Source organism: Ovis aries, chromosome 14, assembly GCF_016772045.2.
Source record: "Ovis aries strain OAR_USU_Benz2616 breed Rambouillet chromosome 14, ARS-UI_Ramb_v3.0, whole genome shotgun sequence".
In the NCBI taxonomy this organism is placed as follows: Eukaryota; Metazoa; Chordata; class Mammalia; order Artiodactyla; family Bovidae; genus Ovis; species Ovis aries.
In genome coordinates this window covers 51,062,589-51,088,597 of record NC_056067.1, presented here as the reverse complement: position 1 = coordinate 51,088,597, position 26,009 = coordinate 51,062,589, and the positions used below count along the sequence as shown (strand labels likewise).

Genomic DNA, 26,009 nt, shown 5'->3' with positions numbered 1-26,009 from the left:
ACCTCTACCTTAGCCTGTCACCAGCCTGGCGTCTGTTCTCAGGGACTGCTGCTGTTGCTGCTGCTAAGACACTTCATTCGTGTCTGACTCTGTGTGACCCCATAGACAGCAGCCCAGCGGGATCCTCCCTCCCTGGGACTCTCCAGGCAAGAGTACTGGAGTGGATTGCCATTTCCTTCTCCAATGCATGCTTGCGTGCTAATTCTCTTCAGTTGTGTCCGACTCTGTGCGACCCTATGGGCAGCAGCCCACCAGGCTTCTCCTTCCACAGGATTCTCCAGGCAAGAACTGAAGAGGGTTGCCATTACCTTCTCCAGGAACAGAGACCCAGAACCGGGTGTCAGGAGGAGCTGCAGTTGGCAGGTGAGAAGGGAAAGCTTTCCTGTGTTTCCTGGGAAGAGAGGGACCTGGTGCTGAGGGTGGGCTGACTCTGGGCTCCCTGGTCCTTGGGTCAAGTTCCGGGAGACTCTCCCTCTGTGTGTCTGTTGCCTGAGCCTTGGTTCAGAAACTGTGCAAGTCCTCCTTGCCATTCCAGGGCCTCCTCTGTCACCCTGGCTGATCTTTGTGAGGTCGCTGTGATCTTTCCCATGGGTGGCTTGCAGGCAGGGATGGGAGCTGGCATGGGTGCCCAGAGGCCCCTAGAAGGTTGGGCAGTGTAGTGGGGGCATCCAGGAGGGGCTCTGAAGGTCTGTTAAAGGAGGGGTCCCCAGGCCTAACGCCTAATGACCTGAGGTGAGGCTGATGTAATAATAATAGGCATAAGTGCACAGTAATGGTAATGCACTTGAATTATCCCAAAATCATCTCCACCACTCCGCAATTGTCTTCCATGAAACCGGTCCCTGGTGCCCTTAAGGTTGGAGAGCGCTGTTTAGAAGGAGGGATGGAAATCAGGCTCCTTCTCCACTTCCTTAGGCAAAACAAAGTACAGCTGTTAATTTCCTGTTAATTTTCTATTTGGCCTAATATTGTCCCCTGGAGGTCATGAGCAGACCTGGGGACAATGTAACGGGCTGCACAGGGGTGCAAAGGCCAAAGGGTGTCAGCTGGCTGTGCGCCCTGGGCAGAGGTGGGCGCTGACCTCCAGACTAGAGGCTATCAGCCGGAGTTCAGGTCACTGTGGGTCCCCAGGCTTCCCAACCTCATCCCAGTGCAGGGTGAGCCCAGGGAGACGATGGGCATTGTTCAGTGGCAGGAGAACCATCCATCCATGTGGACATGTGCTCAGGAGGAGCTCTCAGTCCCTGAGGCTTCAAAGCAAGGGCCGGCAGGGGGTCTCTGGGGCTTTGGGGAGAGGGTGGCAGCCTGTGGGCTGGACCCCAGAAGGCCCTGTCCTTCTCTACCTCACGGCACTGGGCCTGCACCCTAGTTCTCTGTGTCCCCATCAGTGGTCTGCTCTCAGCCTCCCCACAGTGCCAGGACCTGGGGCAGCTCCACCTGGAGACTCTGTCAGTGGAGGGGAGACCCCCATGGGACCCCAGTCTCCCTGAGATGGTGCAACTGCAGAATCTGGGTTCCTCTGTTCCGGAATTACCCTCCTTTCCCACGATGCCTTATGGGGAGGGGCTGAAATGTCTTCTGGGACCAGACCCAGGTGTCCCCACAGATGAGGGACCTTGGGATGAGGAGCTGCTCCCCAATTCCTGAGTTCAGCTGGGGCTCCCCCGTCCCCTGTGGCGACTCCCTTGGGGTAGAGGATCAGGAGTCTGAGCCAGGTCAGGTCTCTGAGAGCAGGTTAGGACTCAAGCTGCCAGCCCAGGCCCTCCAGGGAGACTAGAAGATTCTCCTGAGTGGAGACGGGAGGGGGTGTGATTATCTGGGAATGAGCAGAGGTCTGACTCGTCACAGTTAAGAGGCCCCTGTCCTCACTCCTGACTCCAGGAGGAATAACGTCCCACCCTGGAGGAGCTGTGGGCCCTTGCAGGTCTCCTCGACTGTGATGCCAGGGCCCCTGTGTCCACAAGGAATATTCTCTGACCCCTCGGTGTCTCACTGGGTGGGGGGTGTGAGTTCTGGCTTCTCTTATGCAGATCCCCTTATCTATTAGAGTATTTATTGAGCATGTGTGACCTGTCAGCCCTGGGTTGTGTCCTGCTCTCCAGAGAATAGGATAGACTTGGACTCCAGGCTCACACACCTGACCTTGTGACAGGGAGACAGACACGCAGAGAAAATCCTGGAAATAAGGAGCTAATTATGATGGAGGGATGGACTGAAGGGGAAGCATCTGGTGCATCCGGAGCCTGTCACGGAATCTCAGCTGGACTGGGTGTCATGTAGGGCACCCCTGAGAAAGTGATCTTTTGACTGAGACATGAAGGGTGAGCAGACCCTCAGCAGAGAGGGACAGGGGGCTCAGAGGGCAGAGCTACCTGAGGGGTGTCTGGCCTTCAGGTGGGCCTGGCTGGGAGGAGCGGCTGACAGAGTCCAGTGTGGGGAACTGGGAGAGTGGGAAGGACTGTGGACGGAGTCGGTTGGTGAGGGTCAGAGGCTGCTGGGCGGTGGGAGCTGCTAAGTGGGAAGGAGGTGGGCAGCCCTGTGAAGGCTCCGGACTGTGGAGGAGCTCTGCCGCCCTCTGGTGGCCATGGAGGGGAGTGACGAAGGGAAAGTACTCAAGGAGGTTTTCTCCTAAGACAACTCAAGCATATGTCAAGAGTTTACATATCATTTTAGGAATCCCAGGGACAGAGGATACTGGCAGGTACAGACATGAGGTCGCAAAGGATCATATATGAACTACACTAACCCTTTCAACACTGCATATCATTTTTGCTCAATCATGTCCCACTCTGAATTTCCAATGTCTCCCATCCAAGATCTTCTCTTATGTACCCCACTCTGAGATTTCATCCGGTTGAGATTTGTGTTGATGCCAGGCCAATTTCTCTCTGTAGAAGAAGATCCAGACGCAACATTCTCAGTCCTTGGGCAGGACTGGAGCATCTATAAGTAGAAGGAGAGTGGGGAAACGTGTGTGTGTCCTGCCTGTGCCAGAGGGTCCATGTGGACATTAAAAGGTCGCATTTCATTTTCCCCCATGCCCCGTCAGTGTCTTCCGCATGGGGCAGGGCCAGGTGGAATCGGAAGACCAGGGCTGCTGCAGTGATTCTGAATATCGTCTTCCCGCCTTCTCTGTCTCTGCCCCCATCAGGGGACCTGGTCTTCATGGAGGAATGGAAGGTGGGGTGGCTCCATAGGCCCCTGATCAGAGATTCTTTCAGCAAAAGGGACACAGGGATCAAGCAGGCTAGCTCTGCACTCAGTGTCCCTGTCACCCTGTGTGACTGTAGGAACTGAATTATTTGGATCTAATGGCCTGTTTTGTATTCTAATTTATTAGATTGTTTTTACTTCTTTTTACCTTTTGATATTTGAAGTGTGAAAGGTGAATTTCCATCTTCCTTGAGCATGAGCAGGGTTCGTGCCAGGGTAGTTCAGTTGTCTTAAAGGTTATTTTTTATAGTAGCTTCAGTTTCACAGCGAAAGTGAGGGTAGTGGATCAAACCCATGTTCCGTGCTTTGGCAGGCAGATTCCTATCCACTGAGCCATCGGAAAAGTCCTCTAAACAATGCTGAACTTGTAGGAGACACTGGATCATCATGGCCACCACACACACGAGGTTTCCATATTTGAGTATGGGTAATTTTGGGGAGGCTCCAAAATCATTGCAGATGGTGATTGCAGCCATGAAATTAAAAGACACTTACTCCTTGGAAGTAAAGTTATGACCAACCTAGACAGTATATTCAAAAGCAGACATTACTTTGCTGACTAAGGTCCGTCTAGTCAAGGCTATGGTTTTTCCTGTGGTCATGTATGGATGTGAGAGTTGGACTGTGAAGAAGGCTGAGTGCCGAAGAATTGATGCTTTTGACCTGTGGTGTTGGAGAAGACTCTTGAGAGTCCCTTGGACTGCAAGGAGATCCAACCAGTCTATTCTGAAGGAGATCAGTCCTGGGTGTTCTTTGGAAGGAATGATGCTAAAGCTGAAACTCCAGTACTTTGGCCACCTCATGCAAAGAGTTGACTCATTAGAAAAGACTCTGATGCTGGGAGGGATTGGGTGCAAGAGGAGAAGGGTATGACCGAGGATTAGATGGCTGGATGGCATCACTGAGTCTGAGTGAACTCCGGGAGTTGGTGATGGACAGGGAGGCCTGGCATGCTGCGATTCATGGGGTCGCAAAGAGTAGGACACGACTGAGCGAGTGAACTGAACTGAACTGAACTGAAATAAACAAGTGATGTACGTCATCCTTTTTGAATTTACAGGCACACAACCACCTGCTCTGAGCTCACTAGCCCTGCAGACTCACAACCACCTGCTCTGTGCTCACTAGCCCTGCTGGTGTGACTTGGGCAGCAGGACTCTTCCTGACTTTGCGGTTGTTCTAGTTGCTAAGTTATGTGTAACTCTCCCGTGACCCCATGGACTGGAGCCTGCCAGGCTCCTCTATCCATGGATTTCCCAGGCAAGAACACTGGAGTGGGTTGCCATTTCTTCTCCAGGAGATCTTCCTGAGCCAGAAATCACACCTGGGTCTCCTGAACTGGCAGGAGGATCTTTACCACGGCGCCACAGGGGAAGCCCATGCTGCTGCTGATTACTTGCTCAAACCCACGCAAGTTACGGCACCAAGTGTGAACCCTAATGGAAGCTATGGAAGCTGGGTAATGTTCATGTGTTCACGTGGGTTCATCAATTGATAAAATGCACACCTCGGGTGTGGAATGTTGAATATTGAGGAGGCCCGACACTTGTGGGCAGCAGATATCCAGGAAAACCTCTTGTGTGGGGCGGCCATGATGATCCAGTGTCTACCTACAAGTTAAACATTGTTTAGAGGACTTTCCTGGTGGCTCAGTGGATAGGAATCTGCCTGTAAGAGCGCGGGACCGGGTTTCATCCCTGGTCAGGACGATTTCTCATGCTTCTGAGCAACTAAGGCCATGCGTCAGAACTGCTGAGTCTGTGCTCTACAGCCCACAAGACTCAGCGTCTGAAGTGTGCTTGCCGAGCGCCCATGCTCGGGAGGAAAGAAGCCACCACGATGAGAAGCCGGCGCATCGCAGCGAAGAGTAGCCCCTGCTCATCGCACTAGAGGAAACTGGTGGAAAACAATGAAGAGCCAGTGCAGCCAGAAATTAAAAAAATAATAATAAGTTTCCTAAGAGTAGTTCAGAATTAAATGTTGTTCCCGAGGTTGTCAGATCTTCTTTTCATGCCCTTCTTTCTCAAACACCCAGAGCACCACTGAAACACTGATTTTCCACAGGCTGAGGGCCTGCTCTGCCATCCGGGTGACTTCACTGCAAATTTGTTTTCAGTCTGGAATAGCCACTAGAGAGCATCACGCCTTTCACACTGGCCATCTGCTCTGCAGTGAACATCCTCACCACAAATCTCGGCCCCCGTGGAGTATGATCCAGGGGCTCATTCATTCGACACACAGGTACGCAGCTCCCTACCCTAGGCCTGGAGCTGGCCAGTGGACTCAGCAGAAGCAGGACAGGTGAATCCTTCCATGTCCGAGCTTCCAGCTCAGGGATCCTCTTAGAACTGGAGTCCTGGTCAACCTGTGTGCACATTGAATGCCACCGTATCCACTAAACTGCGTTTGCATGGGGAGTATAGGAAAATGTTCACTTCCAACATCCTCACCCTTTCCGGAAAAATCCTGTGAGGAGACAGCACCCGTATCCATACGTCCATCCCTCTGGCACACCCAATCCCTCCTTTATCCCCTACCCATCCTTTTATCCATCTTTTCACGAAGTCCTGTGGCTGTGCCTCTGTGGTTGGCCAGATGCCAGGACCCCTGAGATACCCTCAGTAGCTCCCTCTGCTGCTCCATTTACACACCATGGTTCCACACGTGGTGCACCTGAGCCCGGGTGATTCCTGCAGAGTCTGTCCCCATGGAAGATAAGGGAGGCACCTGGGACCCACATGACTATTATACTGGGTATCTCGAGCATTTTGCATGACAGTTAGGGATGCTGGATGGGTTAGACCTGAGTCCTTGGGAAGTATAGTGCTGGGTTTGGGTGTCAGAGTTACCCCTGTCAATGGTATATTTATGGTGAAGAGGAAGTTTGGGGTGACTGTGGGAGCCCTAGTTCCTTGTCTTCCCTGGGGTTCACAGGCAGACAGATGAGTCCTCAGGTGACGGATTGTACCCTGGAGACTGGTCTTCAGGCCCCACTTGTTTTCAGCAGGACCCTTGCTCTGTTGGAAGCATGGAGAGATGGCAAAAGCTCTGACACAAGGCTTGAGGCTCAGACTGGAGGAGCTGAGTGGGTAGCCCAGGCGTTCTGCTCAGCCTTGCTCCGTGGGGGAGGGGTGATCATTTGGAGAATGAGGGAAGAGGAGGCTGTGCTCAGGGGGCCTCCAGGCTAGGTGATGGCTGTCTCCAGGGTCAGGTACCGAGAGTCAGGACTTAATCATGAAACGTTCCCTCCAAATTGTAGACAAGCCAGTTACCTGACACTCAGCGGCGGGGAGATACTCTGAGAGGACAGAGTTAGTTCTCAGCCTCCTTGAGGACACCCTCTGGGTGCAGGATCATTCACCCGGGAGTTATCATGGGTGTAGCTACAGCTAATATACAGACAGGAGTAAGTGCTCCCGATTCATAAACTGGAGCAAAGTGGGTTATCCGTGAACACATTCTACCATGTTCATCTTTGTCATAGAATAGAAATGGGCAGGATATCCAGCTGTCCCTTCCCATTGAGCCCTTCTTGCTGCAGCCCAGGGGCTGAGCACAGCAGAGACACTGTCCATGGTGCCGATGAACACAGGCCACCTGGAGACGTGGGAGTTGTGGTCTTTGAGTCACATCTGCTTTCTTTTCATTCTGAAAAACTGGGCATTGCTAGAAAAGAAGAGGCTTCTGTGGTGGCTCAGACAGTAAAGAACCATCCTGCATGCGGGAGACCTGGGTTTGATGAGCCTACAGAGATGGCAATGGCTATCCACTCCAGTATTCTTGCCTGGAGAATCCCATGGCAGATGTGCCTGGAAGGTTACAGTCCATGGGGTTGCAAAGAGTTGGACAGACTGATCAACGTTCACTTCACAGGAAAGAAGAGGTGGGGAGAGCTGCAGGGATTGTGGACTGGCCTCGATCTCCAGGGCTCAGGGCCAGTGAGATTGCTGTGGACGTCATGGCAGGACTTGACACCACACCAGCAAGACAAAGTCCAAGCTGCCCAGAGCAGAAGGCAGTGAGGGAAGTTGATGAAACCAGCCTTGAGAGGAGTAGTAGGCAGAGCTCAGAACCCTAAGAGATGTTCAAACTTCAAGCCCACAATCCGAGAAATGTGCCCCATGATGAAGGAAACCAGAGATAAAATCCAGATCACGTGGGTGGGGAATATGGGAGATATGGTGGGGTGACTTGAAGATTATGGTGGGGAATGTATTGGGCTGAGTCCAATACATTCATAATGTTCTAAGGCAGGAGAGGCAGAGCCAGAGGAGATGGGGTGATGGAAGGAGAGCTTGGGAAGCTTCAAGATGCTCCACTGCTGGCTTTGAAGATGGAGGAGGGGCCATGAACCCAGGAAAGCAGGCAGCCTCTCACAGCTTGGAAAGGCAAAGAAATGAACGGTCTGTAGAATCCAGAAAGAACAGAGTCATACTGACACCTTGATTTGTGCCACTAAATTTCTGGTCACTTGTTACAGAACAATAAGGAACACCAAGAGGTGTCACCTTGTCTTATCCAAGACTGTGTGCAGGGGGATAGGAGTAATTTAGACCTCAGTCATGACCGGAAGCTTTGCAGGCGGTCTCTCCTGCCTCCCATCTCATCTCAGCACACATGGCACTGGCACTGGCTGAGCTCCTTTCTTCTGTGGGCTCTGTGCCCTGTGCACACGCCTGCTACATGTGTGTGAGTGTGTCACCTACCCCAAGGACCTATATGAGAACAGCACCTACCACAGGGGCCTCAGGGAGACAGTGAGAACTGCTAGCCCAGGTGTGTGGTGGGGGCTGCAGGTGAGATCCAGGTGGGGAGGCCATTGGGACACTTTGAGGAGGGGACAGGTGGGCCCTTTGCCACGGTAGCCATGCTGAGTTTTCGGTAGAGCCTGAGGATCGTGTGTGTGTGTGTGTGTGTGTGTGTGTGTGTGTGTGTGTGTGTGTGTGTGTGTGTGTGTGTGTGTGTGTGTTGGGAGCAGGCTCATGATCTGCATCAAAAACCAGAGTGGAAACCAGCAGGAAGTGGACAGAGGTCTCGGGAAGTTCCTGGGAAGACTTTCCTCAGAGCATGGCTTCTGAGTCCCTCTTACTTTGGGGACCCTGGTTGCTCCTCTATCGCCCCGGAGGGAATGGTGTCCTCAGGGCCTAGGCCCTTAGGGAAGCAACAGAAACCCATGGAGAGAGAAGGCATTCTGGATCCCATATCTAGGGACAGATTAAATTCCTGTCCCCTCGCTGACTCAGTGGAGATTAGTTGAAGCAAACTCCGGGGAATAGTGAAGGACAGGGAAGCCTGGTGTGCTGTAATACATGGGGTCCCAAAGACTCAGACACAACTTAGCAACTGAAAAACTCATTTGAGGCAGCACCAGTCAGGGCCACGAGGGCCTTGAGAGGAGGGCCAGAGGGCTCAGGACACCAAGAGGCTGCAAAGAGGCCTCATCCATAATAGCTGTCTCACCCACGCCTTGTCCTTCCTGACTCAGGTTCTAGTGGGTCTCAGATGGTCCCAAATCTGTGCTCCAGAGACCCCATGCCAGGTGAGCAGGCACTGGGAGCTGTCTGGGACCCCAGGGCAGTGTCAGGACTGCCGATGCCCACGTGGCTGCGAAGGGTCTGGTGACCCTCCTTTCCTGTTAGCATGCCCCCTCCCTCCATTCTCACAATCTTCCCCTTCCTTCCCCCCAGGGAATAGAAGGGGAGGTCAGGTAACTAGAGCTAATGCGTTCCCTGAGGAACCATGGAGAGACCGGAGCAGAGATTCAGGTGAATTTCTTGCTGGACAGGACCCAGGGGCACTATATTTTGCAGCCAGAAGGAAAGTGCTCTTTATTCAGATCTCTCTGGTGGTCCACAGTGGGTCACGGGCCCAGTCACTTGACTGTTGAAACCTCCTCCAACTGTGGGAATCACAGCCTGAGTTCTGGTCCATCAGGGTTCAGGGCATCCTGTCAGGGTCTCCAGGAATCGACCCTGAGCCTGGGCCCAGGTTTCCGAATAGCCTCAGGTCTCAGAGCTGGTTCTCTGCCTCAGGCTCTTCCTCTTCACCTCACTCAGGTCTTGGGTCTCAGGTAAGCTCTTTCCCACAGTCTGTTAAGGAGACGTGTCTGGAGGAACTAAGGACCCACATCTGCTTTGTGGCTGATATGACAGTAAACATCTGTGTTCGGGCATACTAATTCCTGCAAAAGAAAACCGACGCCTCTAAGCTCATGTAACCTTCTCAGATGGCTTCCCATGGGCTTCCCAGCCCCGGGTCACCCACGGTCTGTTTGTCAGAGGTTTTTGGTCCAGACCCACCTCCCCTTTGTCCCCTTTCCATTTTTCCTGCTATTTCGTGGACCTTCAAACACAGCCAGGTGTGTAGGGGGCTTTTCCTCTGCCCCTTGGGCTTATGGGACCAGAACCTAGATTCCCACACTCACCTGGTAGATAGGAGCTGGTGGCCTGGCATCAGGTAGGGAGGCCTGGGCATGGAGAAAGTGGGCATCAGAGGAGAGGGAAGGAGAATCATTTCTCCTGAGCAGACATCTCCAAGCCTGCAGCCCCCACCCTAAATCTTGTCTGGGCTCTGTTTCCCACCCTTGTTAGCCTGGCTCCCTTGACTGATGATCCAGTGCCCACACTCTTCCTGGCTCGACTACAAGGTTCTCCTGAGGTCAAGTGAGGGTACCAGGGCAGCCTCTGGATAAGGTGGTGGGTGGTCACGTTCCTGAAGTGGATCCAGCTCCCAGCTTGGTGGGTCTTGCCATCTCCTAACTACTCTTACAAGCTTCCCTGGTGGCTCAGAAGGCAAAGAATCTGCCTGCAATGTGGGAGACCCAGGCTCGATCCCTGGGTCAGGGAGATCCCCTGGAGAAGGCAATGGTAACCCAATCCAGTATTCTTGCCTGGAGAAATCCATGGACAGAGGAGCCTGGCGGCCTACAGTCCATGGGGTCACAAAGGCTGGACACGGCTGAGCGACTTTCAACTACCCTCGAGTGAAAGGGGTCTGCACAGTGCGTCAGGGTTGGACAGTCCCGCTGCCCTGAGCCTGTGATCGGGGACGCTGGGGAGAAGAGACAAGGAAGGGATGTACTCACCTGGGAGACAGAGCTGCCAGAGGGACCACGTCCTGGGAGGAGACAGGAGTTACCACCAAGCATGTGAGGAAGCTCAGCCCATTCTCTCAGGAGAGGCTGAGAGTCTACCTCCTGAGAACCATGGGAGAAAGATCCCCACCAATGGAGAGACACTCTGGCAATTTCAGGCCCCAGTGAGGGCAAGGGAGCCTCCCAGGATTATAAGCCACAGGACAAGCAGACTAGCCAGTTGGGGCCCCTGTGCTGAAGCCCCAGAGAAAGGGCCAGAGACCCTGGGGGAGGCAGGTAGGAACAGACAGGGCAGGGCCTGCCCGGGGCACCCCGCTGTGCTGGGCTGAACAGACACTCACCTGAGGTGGACGCTGGGGGCCACTTCCCTCTGTTGTGCAGGCAGCCGGGGGTAGGAAAGAAAAATAGGCTTATTTATGAGGAGTGTAGAGGGAGGTCAAGGCTTTGGTATTAAAACATGGGACAGGAGGATCCCCACGTCCAAGCAGGGGCTAGACACCTCCTTTCTCCACCAAGGCCGCTTAGAGGGGAGGGCCCAGCAAGGAGGCTGAGGAAAGTCCTTACAAAGCCGTATCTGCCCTGAGTCCAGAGGGGCAGGACCATAGGCTAATAGGGTTCAGAAGGAAGTGGCCACTGAAGGGACCAGGGCTCTGGGAAAGGCATCTATCCATCCAGAGCTTTGTCTGAGTGGATGCATCATGCTTATGGAGAGAGCAGGGCCAGTGCGTGGGGAGGAAAGGGAAGCCATTGACTCTGGGGTCTCACTGAGGGCAGTGTCGCTGCTGTGGCCCCCTGCCCTCACCCAGGAGCTGCTGAAATGTGACAGCGGCCTTGTCCTCTGTCTCCATCACCTGGACCTGAAGTGTAAAGACATCCCACCACCCGCTGACCCGGCACGATATTCTGACTCATGATCCGGGGCTGTTGTTAACGCATCTGCCAGCTGGGGGCGTTTGACCCCACCTGGCCTGTCCAGACTTCCACTCTCTGGCCAAGCGTGACCTTGGTCAGGATGCCCCGCAGACCCTGGCCCCGTGACTGCCCCTCATAGAGTAGCTGGATTTAAATATACAGGAAGAGGTACCTTTTTCTGAGTACTTACTACCTGCCAGCCTACATATAGGAAACTAGGACATGCAGGGGTCTTAGTTGTGTTAACTGATAGATGAGGCTTCCCTGGTGGCTCAGAGATAAAGAACCTGCTTGCCAATGCAGGGGACGGGGGTTCGATCCCTGGGTCAGGAAGATCCCCTGGGGAAGCAAATGGCAACCCACTCCAGTATTCCTGCCTGGAAATTCCGGTCCATGGAGTGGCAAAAGAGATGGACACAACTTCGGGACTAATTAACAAAATAAATGAGCACGGTGTTAAGGAAGCTCCCACAGGTCAATACCAGGTGAGGCAGGAACTGAAGGACGAGAGAGAATATCTGTGGGGAAGTGGGGAGGTCCTGGAGATCCAGGCCGGAAACTGGAGGATGGGGTGTCCTTCTTCTAGGACTAGGGTTAACCTGGGGCAGGAGCAGTATCTGGGAATGCCACTGTACCTGTGAAGGAAAATGAAACACCCCAGGACAGCTAGCAGCGTCAGCACAAGCAGGACCCCAATCACGATGCCAGTAATGGCCCCCACACCGAGGGCTCGGCTGTTTTCTCTCCCTGAAAGCAGAAGAGAAAGAGAGAGGGGAAATGGGGTCCGAGTTCACTGGAGGGAACACCAAGAGGAGTCTTCCAGGAGAGGGCCTGGTTATGAGGAAGGAAATGATCTGAGGCCTGTGTGGCTGTCTGTTTTGTCATCACGGTGTCCTCCTGACTCTCCCACCGCACGTGGTTGCATCAGTTTCCTCTTTATCAGATTTGAAACCCTGGGTTTGCTCTAACTCTCCATTCTCTCACTGTAGCCAGTTCCATGTCCTGTTCACTTTCCTCTGTGGAGGGACGCGGAGAAGGATTTTAATCGCATCAACTTCCTGGTGAACAGCCTCTGAACAGCCCTAAAATCCAGCTGTTCTTCTCCAGGTTTAAGATGAGGAAACTGAGGCACAAGATCCAGTGTGTTGCCCACAGTCAAACAACTCTCACAAATAATACCCAAACTACGACAAGATGAGCTAAGTTTTGAACAATTAATTGGACACATTGTTCTACAGGCTCTGAAAGGAGACCACATTCTCATCATTTGCATTCATTACACACCCACTTCCTGTGAAATCACCAGGGAAGGTGTAGAGGTGCTGAGGGTCACTTAGAGTGCTCAGCTGGGGAGTTGGGGTCTCATCTGCAGACTCTGACGGTGGGGAGACTCTACACTGGGGGGATCCTGCATCCTCTGTCCTGACACTGTTGACTGTGTGGGGCAGCATCGCCTTCTCAGGGAGCTGTAAACTCCGCTCATCAATTCACTGACCACTGGATGCCTGTCCCCATGTCACCTGATCTGTTTGCGCCTGGACTGGAATGCTCATGGGCTTTCTAAGAGGTAGGGACTGACTACCGAAGAGCATGACCTTCCCCTGTGGTTCCAGATCACTTGGACTGATGCCTCTGTCCATGGAATTCTCCAGGTAAGAATACTGGAGTGAGTTGCCATTTCCTCCTCCAGGGGATCTTCCCGACCCAGGTTTCGAACCTGCATCTCTTAGTCTCAGGGATAGGCACTGGCAGGCAGGTTCTTTGGTTGTTTACCACTAGCCCCACCTGTGAAGGCCCTAGAGAGGGAAGAGGGGACATCAAACTTGAGGACAAGTCCAGTTCTTTGGCTGATCCCACCTGAGAGCTCCGAGAGATGAGCCTTCCTTCTCAGCGTCCAAAACTAGCCTCCTCTCTGTTCTGGTTTCTACTCCTAATGTGCTTGTCTGAGACTGACTCAGCTAGCTAGATAATCAAGGTCCATGTCTAAAGCACTGGAGTCCTCAGTGTGAGGGGATGGCTGTCTCCATACTGGGCAGGTCTAAGGAGAACCTGCTTCTCAAGAAAGATGTTTTCTTCCTCGTTGTTAAATTATTTAAACAGGGTTGAAGAAAATCTGGAGCTGAAGTGTAAGAAGTGAAAACAGTAACTTGGAAGGGTGATTCCTCAGCACATTTGAGCAGGTAGAAGAAAGAACCCATGAACGTGTAGGAAAAAAAAAAAAGAAATTATTCAGACTGGGGATTAGAAAGGAAAAAAAAACAATGAGGACTGGTGACTCCAGGCAAAGTATTATGCAGAACTCCATCAAGTGAACAAACGTGCAGAATGGCAGTTTTTGAAGTAGAAAGAGAGAGGAAAGCAGTGAAAAAAATGTTTAAAATTAAAGGATGGGAGATTACCTATCAAGGGTGGTTTGGAACTCCACAAAAGAATCTTTCACGATACAGATGTTTTGACACAATTTAGTCAAATTGCTGAAATACTGAGGGAAAGAGGAAATGATTAAAGCTGCAAGAGAGAAGTGGCTCATCACTTACAGTGGATCTTCAACAAGGTGAAAAGCAAATTTCACATCAGAGACTGGGGGCCAGAAGATATTGGGATGACTGAATTAAGTCCTACATGAAAGATTTCAACCAGGAAAGCAATGCCCAGAAAAAGTCTTCTTCAATGAAGCTCAAATTAAGACTTTCGTAGATAAACAATAGTCAAGGGACTTTATTCCTCGGAGACATGCCTCATATGAAACGTAAAGAGGATCCTTTAAGATGACTGTTCAAACACTGGACAGTAACTCAAAGCCACAGGAATGTATAAAGAACAGTGGTCAGGAGAAGACCAAGGTGGGGGACGTGGAGTACGTCTCTCTGCACAGATGCATCAGGAACACACCTTCAGAGACAGAAGTGCATGCAGAACACCAGCTGAGAGTGGAGAGGAGGACCCGACCAGCGGAGAAGAATATACAGATCCACGCCGAACACGGACACGGACAGCGAAACACCTGATCGGCGGCAGCTCCAACCAAAAGACACACTGGCTGAATGGATACAAACACAAGACCCATATATACGCGGTCCACCAGAAACCCACTTCACACCTAAAGACACAGGCAGACTGAAAGCGAGAGGATGGAAAAATACATTCCAGTGAGAGCTTTACTTCCTTTCCCATCTGGATTCCTTTTATTTCTTTCTCTTCTCTGACTGCTGTAGCTAGGACTTCCAGATCGATGATGAATAATAATAGTGGAAGTGGACACCCTTGTCTTGTTTCTGATCTTAGGGGGAATTCTTTCAGTTTTTCACCGTTGAGAATAATGTTTGCTGTAGGCTTCTCATATGTGGCCTTTAGTATGTTGAGGTAGGTTCCTTCTATGCCCATTTTCTGAAGAGTTGTCATCATAAATGGGTGCTGAATTTTGTCAAAGGCTTCTTCTGCATCTATTGAGATGATCACATGGTTTTTATCTTTCAATTTGTTAATATGATATATCACATTGATTGCTTAGCATATATTGAAGAATCCTTGCATCACTGGAATAAACCCAACCTGATCATGGCTTACAAACTTCTTGATGTGTTGCTGAATTCTGTTTGGTAAAATTCTGTTGAGGATTTCTGCGTCTCTGCCCATCAGTGATATTGGCCATAGTGTTCTTTTTTAGTGTTGTCTTTGTCTGGTTTTGGTATCAGAGTAATGGTGGCCTCATAGAATAAAATTGGAAGTGTTCTTTCCTCTGCAATTTTTTGAAAGAGTTTTAGAAGGATAGGCATTCGCTCTTCTCTAAATGTTTGAGAGAATGTTCTTGTGAAGCCATTTGGTCCTGGACTTTTCTTTTTTGGGAGATTTTTGATCACAGCTGCAATTTCAGTGCTTGTAATGGGGTTGTTTGTGATTTCTATTTCTTCCTGGTTGAGTCAGGAAGACTGAACCAGTCTTCCTGGTTCAGTCCAAGACTGAACTTTTCTAAGAATCTGTCCATTTCTTCCAGGTTGGCCATTTTATTGCCATATAGTTTTCATAATAGTCTCTTATAATCCAAACCAGTTCTCAGAGGGAAGTTGATAACAATACAATCCTACCTCAAGAAACAAGAAAAACATTGAATAGACTACCTCACGTTACACATAAAACAACTGGAAAAGAAGAACAAAAAACCCCAAAATTAGTAGAAGGAAATAAATCATCAAGATCCGAGCAGAAATAAATGAAAAGAAATGAAAGAAACAATAGTAAAGAGCAATAAAACTAAAAGGTCGTTCTTTGAGAAAATAAAATTGACAAACTTTTAGCCAGACTCATCAAGGAAAAAAACAGAAGAATCAAATCAACAAAATTAGAAATGAAAAAGGAGAGGTTAAAACAGACAATACAGATGGGAAAAGAAGTAAAGCTCTCACTGTTTGCAGATGACAGGATAATGTACACAGCAAACCCTAAAGCAGAAAATTACTAGAGTTAATCAGTGAATTTAGCAAAGTTGCAAATAAAAAATCAATACACAGAAACCACTTGCATTTCTATAAACTAACATTGAAAAATCAGAAAGAGAAATTAAGGAATCAATCCCATTCATCATTACAACAAAAAGAATTAAATATCTAGGAATAAACTTACCTAAGGAGACAAAAGAACTGTACCCAGAAAAGTATAAGACACTAATGAAGGAAATCAAAGACGACAAAAACAGATGGAGAGATACTCCTTGTTCCTGGTACGAAGAACCAATACTGTGAAAATGATGATACTACCAAATGCAATCTACAGATTCCATGTGATCCCTATCAAACTACCAATGACATTTTCCACAGAACTAGAACAAAAAAAGTCACAATTCATATGGAAACACAAAAGACCCCAAATAGCCAAAGCAGTCTTGAGAAAGAAGAATGGAGCAGGAGGAATCAACCTTCCTGACTTCAGATTATACTACAAAGCTACAGTCATCAAGACAGTATGGCACTGGCACACAAAAAGACATGATTTTTTGTGTGCCAGTACCATACATAGAAAGAAACATAGGCCAATGAAACAAGACAGAAAGGCCCCAAATAAACCCAGGCACCTATGGGTACCCTGTTTTGTTTTGTTTTGTTTTTTCACAAAGAAGGAAAAAATATAGAATGGGGCAAAGAGAGCCTCTTCAATAAACGGTGATGAGAAAACTGGACAGCTACAGGTAAAACAATGAAATTAGAACAATTCCCAACACCACACACAAACTCAAAATGGTTTAGAGACCTTAATATAAGACCAGAAACTATAATTTTCTTAGAGGAAAATATAGGCAGAACACTCGATGACATAAACCAAAGCAAGATCCTCTATGACCCACCTCCTAGAGTCATGGAAATAAAAACAAAAGCAAAAAAGTGGGACCTGATTAAACTTAAAAGCTTTTACACAGCAAAGAAAAATACCAGTTCAGGTCAGTTCAGTTGCTCAGTCATGTCCGACTCTTTGCGACCCCATGAATCGCAGCATGCCAGGACTCCCTGTACATCACCAACTCCCGGAGTTCACTTAGACTCACGTCCATCGAGTCCATGATGCCATCCAGCCATCTCATCCTCTGTCGTCCCCTTCTCCTCCTGACCCCAATCCCTCCCAGCATCAGGGTCTTTTCCAATGAATCAACACTTCGCATGAGGTGGCCAAAGTACTGGAGTTTCAGCTTTAGCATCATTCCTTCCAAAGAAATCCCAGGAGTGATCTCCTTCAGAATGCACTGGTTGGATCTCCTTGCAGTCCAAGGGACCCTCAAGAGTCTTCTCCAACACCACAGGTCAAAAGCATCAATTCTTCGGCGCTCAGCCTTCTTCACAGTCCAACTCTCACATCCATACATGACCAAGGAAAAACCATAGCCTTTACTAGACGGACCTTTGATGGCAAGGTGAAAATACAGCTGTCAGAATGGGAGAAAATACTAGCAAATTAAATAGCTGACAAAGGGTTAATTTCCAAAATATACAAGCAGCTCATACAACTCAATACCAGAAAAAAAAAAAAAACCAACCCAATCAAAAAGTGGGAAAAAGACCTAAACAGACACTTCTCCAAAGAAGACATCAGTCAGTCAGTTCAGTTGCTCAGTCGTGTCCAACTCTTTGCGACCTCATGATTCGCAGCATGGGAGGCCTCCCTGTCCATCACCAACTCCTAGAGTTCACTCAGACTCATGCCCATCGAGTCAGTGTTGCCATCCAACCATCTCATCCTCTGTTGTCCCCTTTTCCTCCTGACCCCAATCCCTCCCAGCATCAGAGTCTTTTCCAATGAGTCAACTCTTCTCATGAGGTGGCCACAGTACTGGAGTTTCAGCTTTAGCATCATTCCTTCCAAAGAAATCCCAGGACTGATCTCCTTCAGAATGGACTGGCTGGATCTCCTTGCAGTCCAAGGGACTCTCAAGAGTCTTCTCCACACCATAGTTCAAAAGCATCAATTCTTCGGCGCTCAGCTTTCTTCACAGTCCAACTCTCACATCCTTACATGACCACTGGAAAAACCATAGCCTTGACTAGACGGACCTTAGTCATCAGAGTAATGTCCCTGCTTTTGAATATGCTATCTAGGGTGCATAGAGATGGCTAACAAACACATGAAAAGAAGCTCAACATGGCTCATTCTTAGAGAAATTCAAATCAAAACTACAATGAGACATCACTTCACACCAGTCAGAATGGCCATCATCAAAAAGTCGACAAACAATAAATGTTGGAGACGGTGTGAGAAAAGGGAACGCTCTTGTACTGTTGGTGGGAATGTAAATTGATACAGCCACTATGGAAGATAGAATGGAGACTCCTTTAAAAACTAGGAATAAAACCACCATATGACCCAGCAATCCCACAGCTGGGCACATATCCCGAGGAAACCAAAACTGAAAAAGACACCTGTAACCCATTGTTCATTGCAGCACTATTTACAAGAGCCGGAACGTGGAAGCAACCTAGATGTCCATTGACAGATGAATGGATAAAGAAATTGTGGTGCACAGACACAATGGAGTAACCTCAGCCACAAAAAGGAACGCCTTTGAGTCAGTTCTAATGAGGTGGATGGACCTAGAACCTATTATACAGAGTGAGGTAAACCAGAAAAAGAAAGATAAATACCGTATTCTAACGCATATATACGGAATCTAGAAAAATGGTCCTGAAGAATTTACTTACAGGGCAGCAATGGAGAAACAGACATAGAGAACAGACTTATGGACACGGGGAGAGAGGAGGAGAGGGTGAGATGTGTGGAAAGAGTAACGTGGAAGCTGACATTACCGTATGCAAAACAGATAGCCAAGGGGAAATTGCTGTATGGCTCAGGAAACTCAGACAGCGGCTGTGTATCAGCTTTGAGGGGATGGGGAGGGAGGTTCCAAAGGGAGGGGTAAATGTACGCCTATGGCTGATTCATGTTGAGGTTTGACGGAAAAAACAGAATTCTGTAAAGCGATTATCCTCCAATAAAAAACTAATTAAAGAAAAAAGGACAGTGCTAAGAGTGATCCAAGGTAGCTATCTCATTTAAGCCAATATTTTTTTCTTTCTTGCAATGGCTTGCTTTTCTTTCTCATTTCAAAGGTATTTCTTGGAACAATATTTATAAATCTGTATAATGGACACACACTGTATAAGGATGGCTGAAATTTATGACAATATGTGTATAAAATCGGGGGGATGGAGATGTATAGGAGCACCTCGTCTGTTTTACGCATCATAGAACCTAGTTGATATTTCAACCAGATAGATACATGTTTAAAATATTAATTGTCATCTTCAAGTTAGCCCCTAAGAAAAGAACTGAAATATATGTGGAAAGGGAAAGATAGAATCAAAACAACACCTAAGAAAGGAAACCACTTAACTACCAAAGAGGAAGAAATAGAGGAATTAATAGGACAAATACCAAGTAGTGAGATGGCAGAAGCTCTTTCCTATCAGGAAGTATCTGACTCATAGATAGCCTCAACCTTCAAATTAAAGGCACAGAATCACAGAATGGATTAAAATTATGACCCATCTCTATACTCTCTTCAAGGGACTCACTTTAGATACAAAGACATAGGTTGAAGTAAGGTGGGAAAAAGATATTCTATGCAAATAGTAATAAAAAGAGAATTGTGGTGGCTGTATGACTGTCTGATATAATAATCTCTAAATCAAAAAAGCCTACAAGAGACAAAGTAAGACATTACATATCAAGAAAAGTTTCATTCACTAAGGAAATCGAACAATTATAAGCATCATGCACCTAACACCACCAGATTTGTGAATCAAAATGGACAGCATCGAGGGGAGAAACAGCTCGGTCACAACAGTGACACGACAACACCCAGCTTTCAATGATGGATGCAGCAGTCAGAGGGAATTTCAGTGAGAAACTAGGGGTCATGAGAGCACTGCAAACCAGAGACCTAACCGACCAACAGACAACACACAGTCGTAGGCGTTTATGTTGCACAAATTACGGTCCTCAAGGCCCCCATCTCTCACCACACACGACCACCGCCCATCCTGGGGAGAAATGGTGTCACTTCCACTGTAGAGACGACGGCGCAACTAAGAAAGACAGGGGGAGGGAGGTGGAGTCGAGTGTGCTGGCAAGCCCGAAGTCACAGCAGTGCCAGCTAGCATGCGGACACTTCCTGCCTGAACACAGCTGCTGTGATCCCACCTTCACTGGGGCGCGTATTCACAAAGCTCTATAAAGTGCATACCACACACCACGGGACACATAAGGAAGGGGAGGGTTAGCCTTTGTGACTCACCGGGGCTTCCCAGCAGGCACTAGTGGTAAACATCCCACCTGCTAATCAGGAGACATAGGACACAGGGACCCAGTCCCGGGTGGGAAAGATCCCCCGGAGGAGGTCATGGCAACCCCTGCAGTGGAAGGTGGAGTCTTCACCACTGGGCTGCCCAGGAAGTCCCAGCGACTGATTTTAGCGCTGCTTCCTGAGGTCTTGGCAACGAGGCTTCACAGCAGAGGGCCAGGAGAAATCAGGGGGTGAGGAGGGGAGAGACAGCACATGTTCCAATTGCTTGAAGTGAAGGAAATGAGATGATAGGCTAATTGTTGGTGGAATTAATAAAGGAAGATTATCCAGGTTAAAATGGGCTTCCCTGGTGGCCTATACAGGAAGAGCGCCTGCAGTGCAGTAGACTCAGGTTCCATCCTTGGGTCAGGATGATCCCCTGGAGTAGCAAATGGCACCCACTCCAGGGATCTTGCCTGGGAAATCCCATGGACAGAGTAGCCTAGTGAGCTCAAGTCCGTGGTGTCACAGAGAGTCGGACACCACTGAACGACTAAGACAGGAGGCGATGATGGCCACTCACAGGTCACACGCAGCCTGAGGGTCTCACTTCTGCTGGAGCTGCCCCTGTTGGAGGCCTCACACTGATAATCCCCGGTGTCCTCTCTGCTGACGGGGTCTATGGTGAGGGTGCTCTTGTCTGAAGAGAGTGTCATCCTCTCTGCGAGGAGGAGACTCTGGCCTTTGAAGAACCAGTGTATGGAGACCCCATTCTCATCTGCGAGGCAGGTCAGGAGCACGGGGCCCTCGCGTTCTGTGACTGTGGTGTTGCTGGCTTGGAGGGCAGGCCGTGCCACTGGGGCTGTGGAGAGACAGGGCGGTGACTGCTGAGAGTGTTTCGGGGGCCTGGGCCTTGCTCCCTCCACAGTCTCCGGGCCCAGTGACCTCTGTAAAGGCGACTGTGAGGAAGGCCCTGGGTCTTTGTTCAGATGACAACAGGAAAGAGACGATCACACATCTCCTCTGACCCCCAGATCACGGCATGGGGACCCTTGCCTGGTCGCTGGGACAACACTCTAGTACAGGACAGCTCTGTGCTATCAGCCCTGGGAACCTTGGTTTTCTGACTGTGGTGCTATCCAGGCCAGACAGGGAGTGCAGGACCTGAGAGTACATGTTGTGATTGGGGAATAGAGAACCTGGGCGCATTGCCAGGGCCTCATACTGACAAGCCGGGAGCGCTGTGTGGCTGGGTGAGAGGCTGTGTGGCAGGAGAGGTTGAGGTTCCCCTCTGGATGGTCAGAGGAGTCTGAGGGGGAAGTGGTGGGGTGTCCGGACCATTTGGAGCAAAGAGCAGAAAGCCACACGTGGTGCAATCAGAGGGAAGGGAAGTTCCTGGTCTGTACTGGGGCCCTGGGTCCTTCTGAGCTGTTCACACGCTTGTCTGAAAAACTTGCAATCATTACCATCATGCTCACTCACTGTGAGTCTGACATTAATTTGTTTCTCCCATCTTATTCTGGTGATCCTCAGCCACCAACACAGAGCAGCCCATCCCCTCCCTGGCTTCATTCAAGGTGGACCTGCCTGGACTTGCCTGGGACAGGAAGTCACGTCCAGTTGGGTGTCCAGGGGTGATGGCCCATGTACTCGGACCTGAGAGGGATGGGTGTGGATTGGCCTCTGGCAACGTGCATTTGGGTGGGCAGCTCAGGTCACCTAGGAACGGAGGTTACTCACAGAGGACATCCAGGGTGAATGGGTCACTGCGGCTGACACTCACTGGGTTCCGGGCTTCACACACATAGGGTCCTGTGTCATTCCTTGTCACGGCGACTACTGTGAGAGTCCTCTTGTCCTTGGACAGTTCCAGCCTCATGCCCTTGGGGAGGCTCTGACTGTTGATCCACCACATGTAGGAGGTGTTCTGGGTCTCAGCTCCACATGTTAACACCACAGTGTCCTCGTGCTCCCTGGGGTTGGAGTTGTTGCTGGTGATGACGGGTGAGGGTAGCACCGCTGTGCAGATAACAGAAAGAACATTGCCCTGAGTTTCCCTGGTGGCTCAGACAGTAAAGAATCTGCCTGCCAGTGCAGGAGACCTGGGCTCAATCCCTGGGTTGGGAAGATCCCCTGGAGATGGGAATTGCTACCCAGTCAGCATTCTTGCCTGGAGAGTTCCAAGGACAGCGGAACTTGCTGGGCTATAGCACACGGGGTAGCAAAGAGTGGGACATGATTGAGTGACTAACACTTTCCCTTTCTTTATACCTTTGTCTCCTGTAGAAACACCTTTAACAAAACTGGCATCCTTCGCCTCTCAGCCAGACAGAGTCTTTAACGATAAGGCATGCTTGTGCATGGCAAGACAAATGCATGGGGACCTGAGCTCAGAGTGTGAGGCCACCTGCTCTATGTCTGCGACAAGCACAGGCTTCCTGGGGGGTCAACTGTGCAGCAGCGTTTAGTGGTGGACAGACCTGGGTGGGATTCAGAGACCACCTGGCGTCTCTCCTAGTTTCATCAACCAGCCTCGGGAGAGAGCTCCCTGGGCGGCACCCTGGGGTCAAGGAGCTGCCAGGAGTGTCTTCCTTCCTCTGTTCCTCTCTGGGGGTGCTGAGATTTCTCTGGCGTCTCCAAGTCCCCCAGGGCATTTGCTTGATTCCTGGGGATGTTGTACCTGTGTGCTCTCCATGCCAAGTCTCAGGAGGAGGACCAGGCTGTGCCCCTGCGCGGATGTGGCTCTCGGGGCTGAGCCCTGGCTGGTGACCAGCTTAGGAGCCTAGGGATTTGGCACAGGCTTCCCGGTGTCACTGGAGGCAGGATCCCTGGGACAGGGTCTGGGAGGGGCTTCCTGGGGCTGAGCTTCTCTGTGAGGATCCCTGGGGCCCTCAGGCCAGGGTCTTCCCTGAGTCCTGCAGGGTCTTCCTCAGGGTCCTGGTCACAGGGAGGGGCCAGGGGGCTAGACTGAGAGTGCTGTCCCTCTGCTGAGTCCCTCCATCAGCCCGTCCTTCTCTCTGCACAGTGTCTGCAGGGCCTGGCTTCCTGGAAGCATTTCTGACCCTTTGGAGTTTGTCTCCACAGTGTGTGTCCTGCACTGAATGTTCAAACCCCGACCCGGGACATAATGCAGAGGGGGATGGGGGCAACTTCCGGGGCTGTCAGTCCTGTGTGAACAGAATTCAACCGAAACACTCCACCCCCGCCCCCGCTGGCCAAACACCTCGAGGTCAGACAGGAAGCACTCACGGTGCACGTGGAGGTGTCCAGTTTGTATTTCTGTCTGTAAATTTTTCTTTGTAACGAGCTGGGTGTAGGGTCCTGTGTCTCTCTGGGTGACGTTCCGGATCAGCAGGGTTCCGTTGGGGTAAACTGTCTCCCGTCCGCTGTATACAGACCCATTGGTAGTTGCATTATTATCTACCCTATACGATGCAATTAGCTGGGCGTTGTCTACCCTTTCTCCTCTGTACCAGGCATAGCCTAGAGGATTCTTTTCCACGATGCGGGCAAGTAGAAGAACATCCAACCCTTCTGCAGCAAGGGGGGGCACCGTTTCAACAGTGAGCTGGGCAGTTGTGGGTGGGGTCCAGAAAGTTAAGAGTGCGACTGGGAGGGAAGAGAGAGAAATTGATTACTATTGTGACCTGCGTGGGGAATGGAAAAATGGTACTCTGGGTCCTGAGCTGGTCTCTTTATCCCTCCGCCTTACTGTGGGTGTGTGTGTGGGTATGTTTGTGTGTGTGTGTGGTTCAAGGTCAGCAGCCTGACCCCCGTCACTTCTGCCCCTCTGGGCTGTTTTTCCCTCTGCTCCCCTAGCTGTCCCTGGCCCACCCCCTCGCTGCCCTCACACGCCTGCTCACATTCAGGGCCTCTTGGGAGATGACCCTCCCCCCGACCAGCTGCTGTAAAGGCCCTCCGTGCTCACTGCTGACCCTTCCCCGCTCCGGTTCCTGCGTGACGCCTGGAGCACCTGCCAGCACACTCTCCATCTCTCTGCTTGTGTGTCTACCTCCCCACAGGGCGCCGTGAGGGCAGGGGCTTGTCTGATCCAGCTTGAAACGCAGGGCCTGGACCAGGCTCCAGACATTAGTACCTGGGGATGAAGGAAGGAGAGTTCCCAGGAATTCCACAGCCTGGTGTTTATTTGTCAGTTTCTAAGGGTGCCGTGTAAGGACAGTGTTTAGTGTCCTGGTTATGTCTTTTTCTGTAGTGACACTCAGATAGAAATTGTTATTATCATCATCAGTCTTCAACAGTTACTGCTCAGTGAAGAATTACACATAATACCTACAGCAGTTGAGTCTTCCCGTCCCTGGCCAGCTCTAGCTCATGCAGAGTCTCCTGTGGCTGAGCCCCTCCCTCCCCTGTTCCGCTGCCCTCTACCCTCAGGTCTGAACAGAAGGCCCCTGTCCCCTCTCAGGGCCCTGTCTCCCCCAGGGACCAGCCAGGCTCTCGTTCTCCAGTCTCCGTCCCCTCCCTGAAAACTGTCCCCTCTCACCTGCCAGCAGGAGCCTGCTCCAGGGCACATGCCGCCTGCTTGCAGGGCCTGACGGGGGCTCCATGGTGCCTGCGGTCTGCTGTGTCCCTCTCTCTGTGAGGAGAACTTCCTCCCCAGAAACGCTCACAAGCCCTGCGTCCTTGTGTGAGCTCTGCTGTCCTTCCCGCTCTGTGCTCTGTGCTGGGCCTGCGGGGGAGCAGGAGAACTTCGCTGGGTCACGTGGCCCGGGGGCGGGGTCTCTGCTCAGGCTCCGCCCCCTGCCGCCCCTCTCCTCCTTCCCTCCCTAGTGGCCCCCCTCCCCCTTCCCCCTCTGTCTGTATTTCTATTCCCTGAACTCTGCTGAGTCCTCTGCCTTCTAGAGCAGTGATTCTCCACCTACACACACACACACACACACACACACACACACACACACACACACCCCTACACACACACCTCTACTCACACATACCTACACACACAGCTACACACAGACACCTAGATATACACACATCTATACACACACACATGCACACACACACAACCTTGTCAGGAAAAGCACAACCTTGGAATGTCTAGGTCCGGGGACCCCACTGCTCTGGATCAGATGCACACCCAGCCTCCCCTATAGCCCTCCCTCATCCCCTCTGGCTTTTCCCTTCAGAGGAGGAGCCTGAGGGTGGGGGGTGCATCAGGAACGCTTGTCACAGGGACGTCCTCCCCACGGTGCGTGGGAATCACCTGTGGAGCTTCTTGAAGACTGCGAACCCCCAGGTCACACCTTAGAAATCCTGTTTCAGCAGCCGCCAGGTGACAGGCTTGCCCAGCATGGCTGAGACCCCAGAACAACGGTTAGCCCACCCCACCCACCCCATGTTGGCCTCGCTGTGCTTTGTTCTGGGGTCTCTCAGCACAGTCACAGATCCAGGGGTTTCCAAATTTTGGTGGTAATTGTTCCTGTGACACAGAAACCCAGCTCGATGCCCAGGGTCTTCCTGTTGTTCTCAAATATCTGGGAAGATTGCAGATATTGGACCCGCCTGAAGGTCACACTGACTCTGGAGGAGAGAAAGGGGTCACGAGAGTGATGACTGGAGAGGGGACCTGACCTCTCCCTTAGCTTGTCACCAGCCTGGCATCTGTTTTCAGGGACTGCTGCTGTTGCTGCTGCTAAGACACTTCAGTCGTGCCTGACTCTGTGCTACCCCATAGACAGCAGCCCAGCAGGATCCTCCCTCCCTGGGACTCTCCAGGCAAGAGTACTGGAGTAGGTTGCCATTTCCTTCTCCAATGCATGCATGCGTGCTAATTCTCTTCAGTTGTGTCCAACTCTGTGCGACCCTATGGGCAGTAGCCCACCAGGCTCCCCGCCCACAGGATTCTCCAGGCAAGAATACTGAATTGGGTTGCCATTGCCTTCTCCAGGAACAGAGACCCAGAACTGGGTGTCAGGAGGAGCTGCAGTTGGCAGGTGAGAAGGGAAAGCTTTCCTGTGTGTCCTGGGAAGAGAGGGACCTGGTGCTGAGCGTGGGCTGCATCTGGGCTCC

At 50.8% G+C, this 26,009-nt stretch overlaps 2 protein-coding genes across 4 annotated transcripts in view; one reads left to right on the top strand and one right to left on the bottom strand.

Moving 5' to 3' along the window:
- Window positions 1–17,269, top strand: part of LOC105605823 (carcinoembryonic antigen-related cell adhesion molecule 6-like) — a 49,050-nt gene extending 31,781 nt beyond the window's left edge. Inside the window, exons 9-10 of one of the 2 annotated variants that reach the window (XR_009596352.1) lie at window positions 272–363; window positions 4,274–17,269. The gene's annotated coding sequence lies outside the window, so the exon portion shown is untranslated. Of the gene's footprint in view, window positions 1–271 lie in introns of both variants that reach the window. The other variant, XM_042230971.2, reaches the window with a different exon arrangement.
- On the bottom strand, window positions 9,016–24,655 carry LOC105605921 (carcinoembryonic antigen-related cell adhesion molecule 4-like). 2 transcript variants are annotated; one of them, XM_027978383.3, is made up of 9 exons: window positions 24,484–24,655; window positions 23,232–23,591; window positions 21,723–22,001; window positions 20,566–20,844; window positions 11,854–11,965; window positions 10,648–10,676; window positions 10,298–10,329; window positions 9,638–9,679; window positions 9,016–9,394 (listed from the first exon to the last, which is right to left on the bottom strand). In XM_027978383.3, exons 1-9 carry the CDS (start codon window positions 24,545–24,547, stop codon window positions 9,329–9,331), a joined length of 1,263 nt encoding a protein of 420 aa, XP_027834184.1. In that variant the 5' UTR covers window positions 24,548–24,655; the 3' UTR covers window positions 9,016–9,328. The 2 variants fall into 2 exon arrangements, with proteins under 2 accessions (XP_027834184.1, XP_027834185.1); XM_027978384.3 differs by lacking the exon at window positions 20,566–20,844.
- Window positions 24,656–26,009: the final 1,354 nt, after the last annotated feature.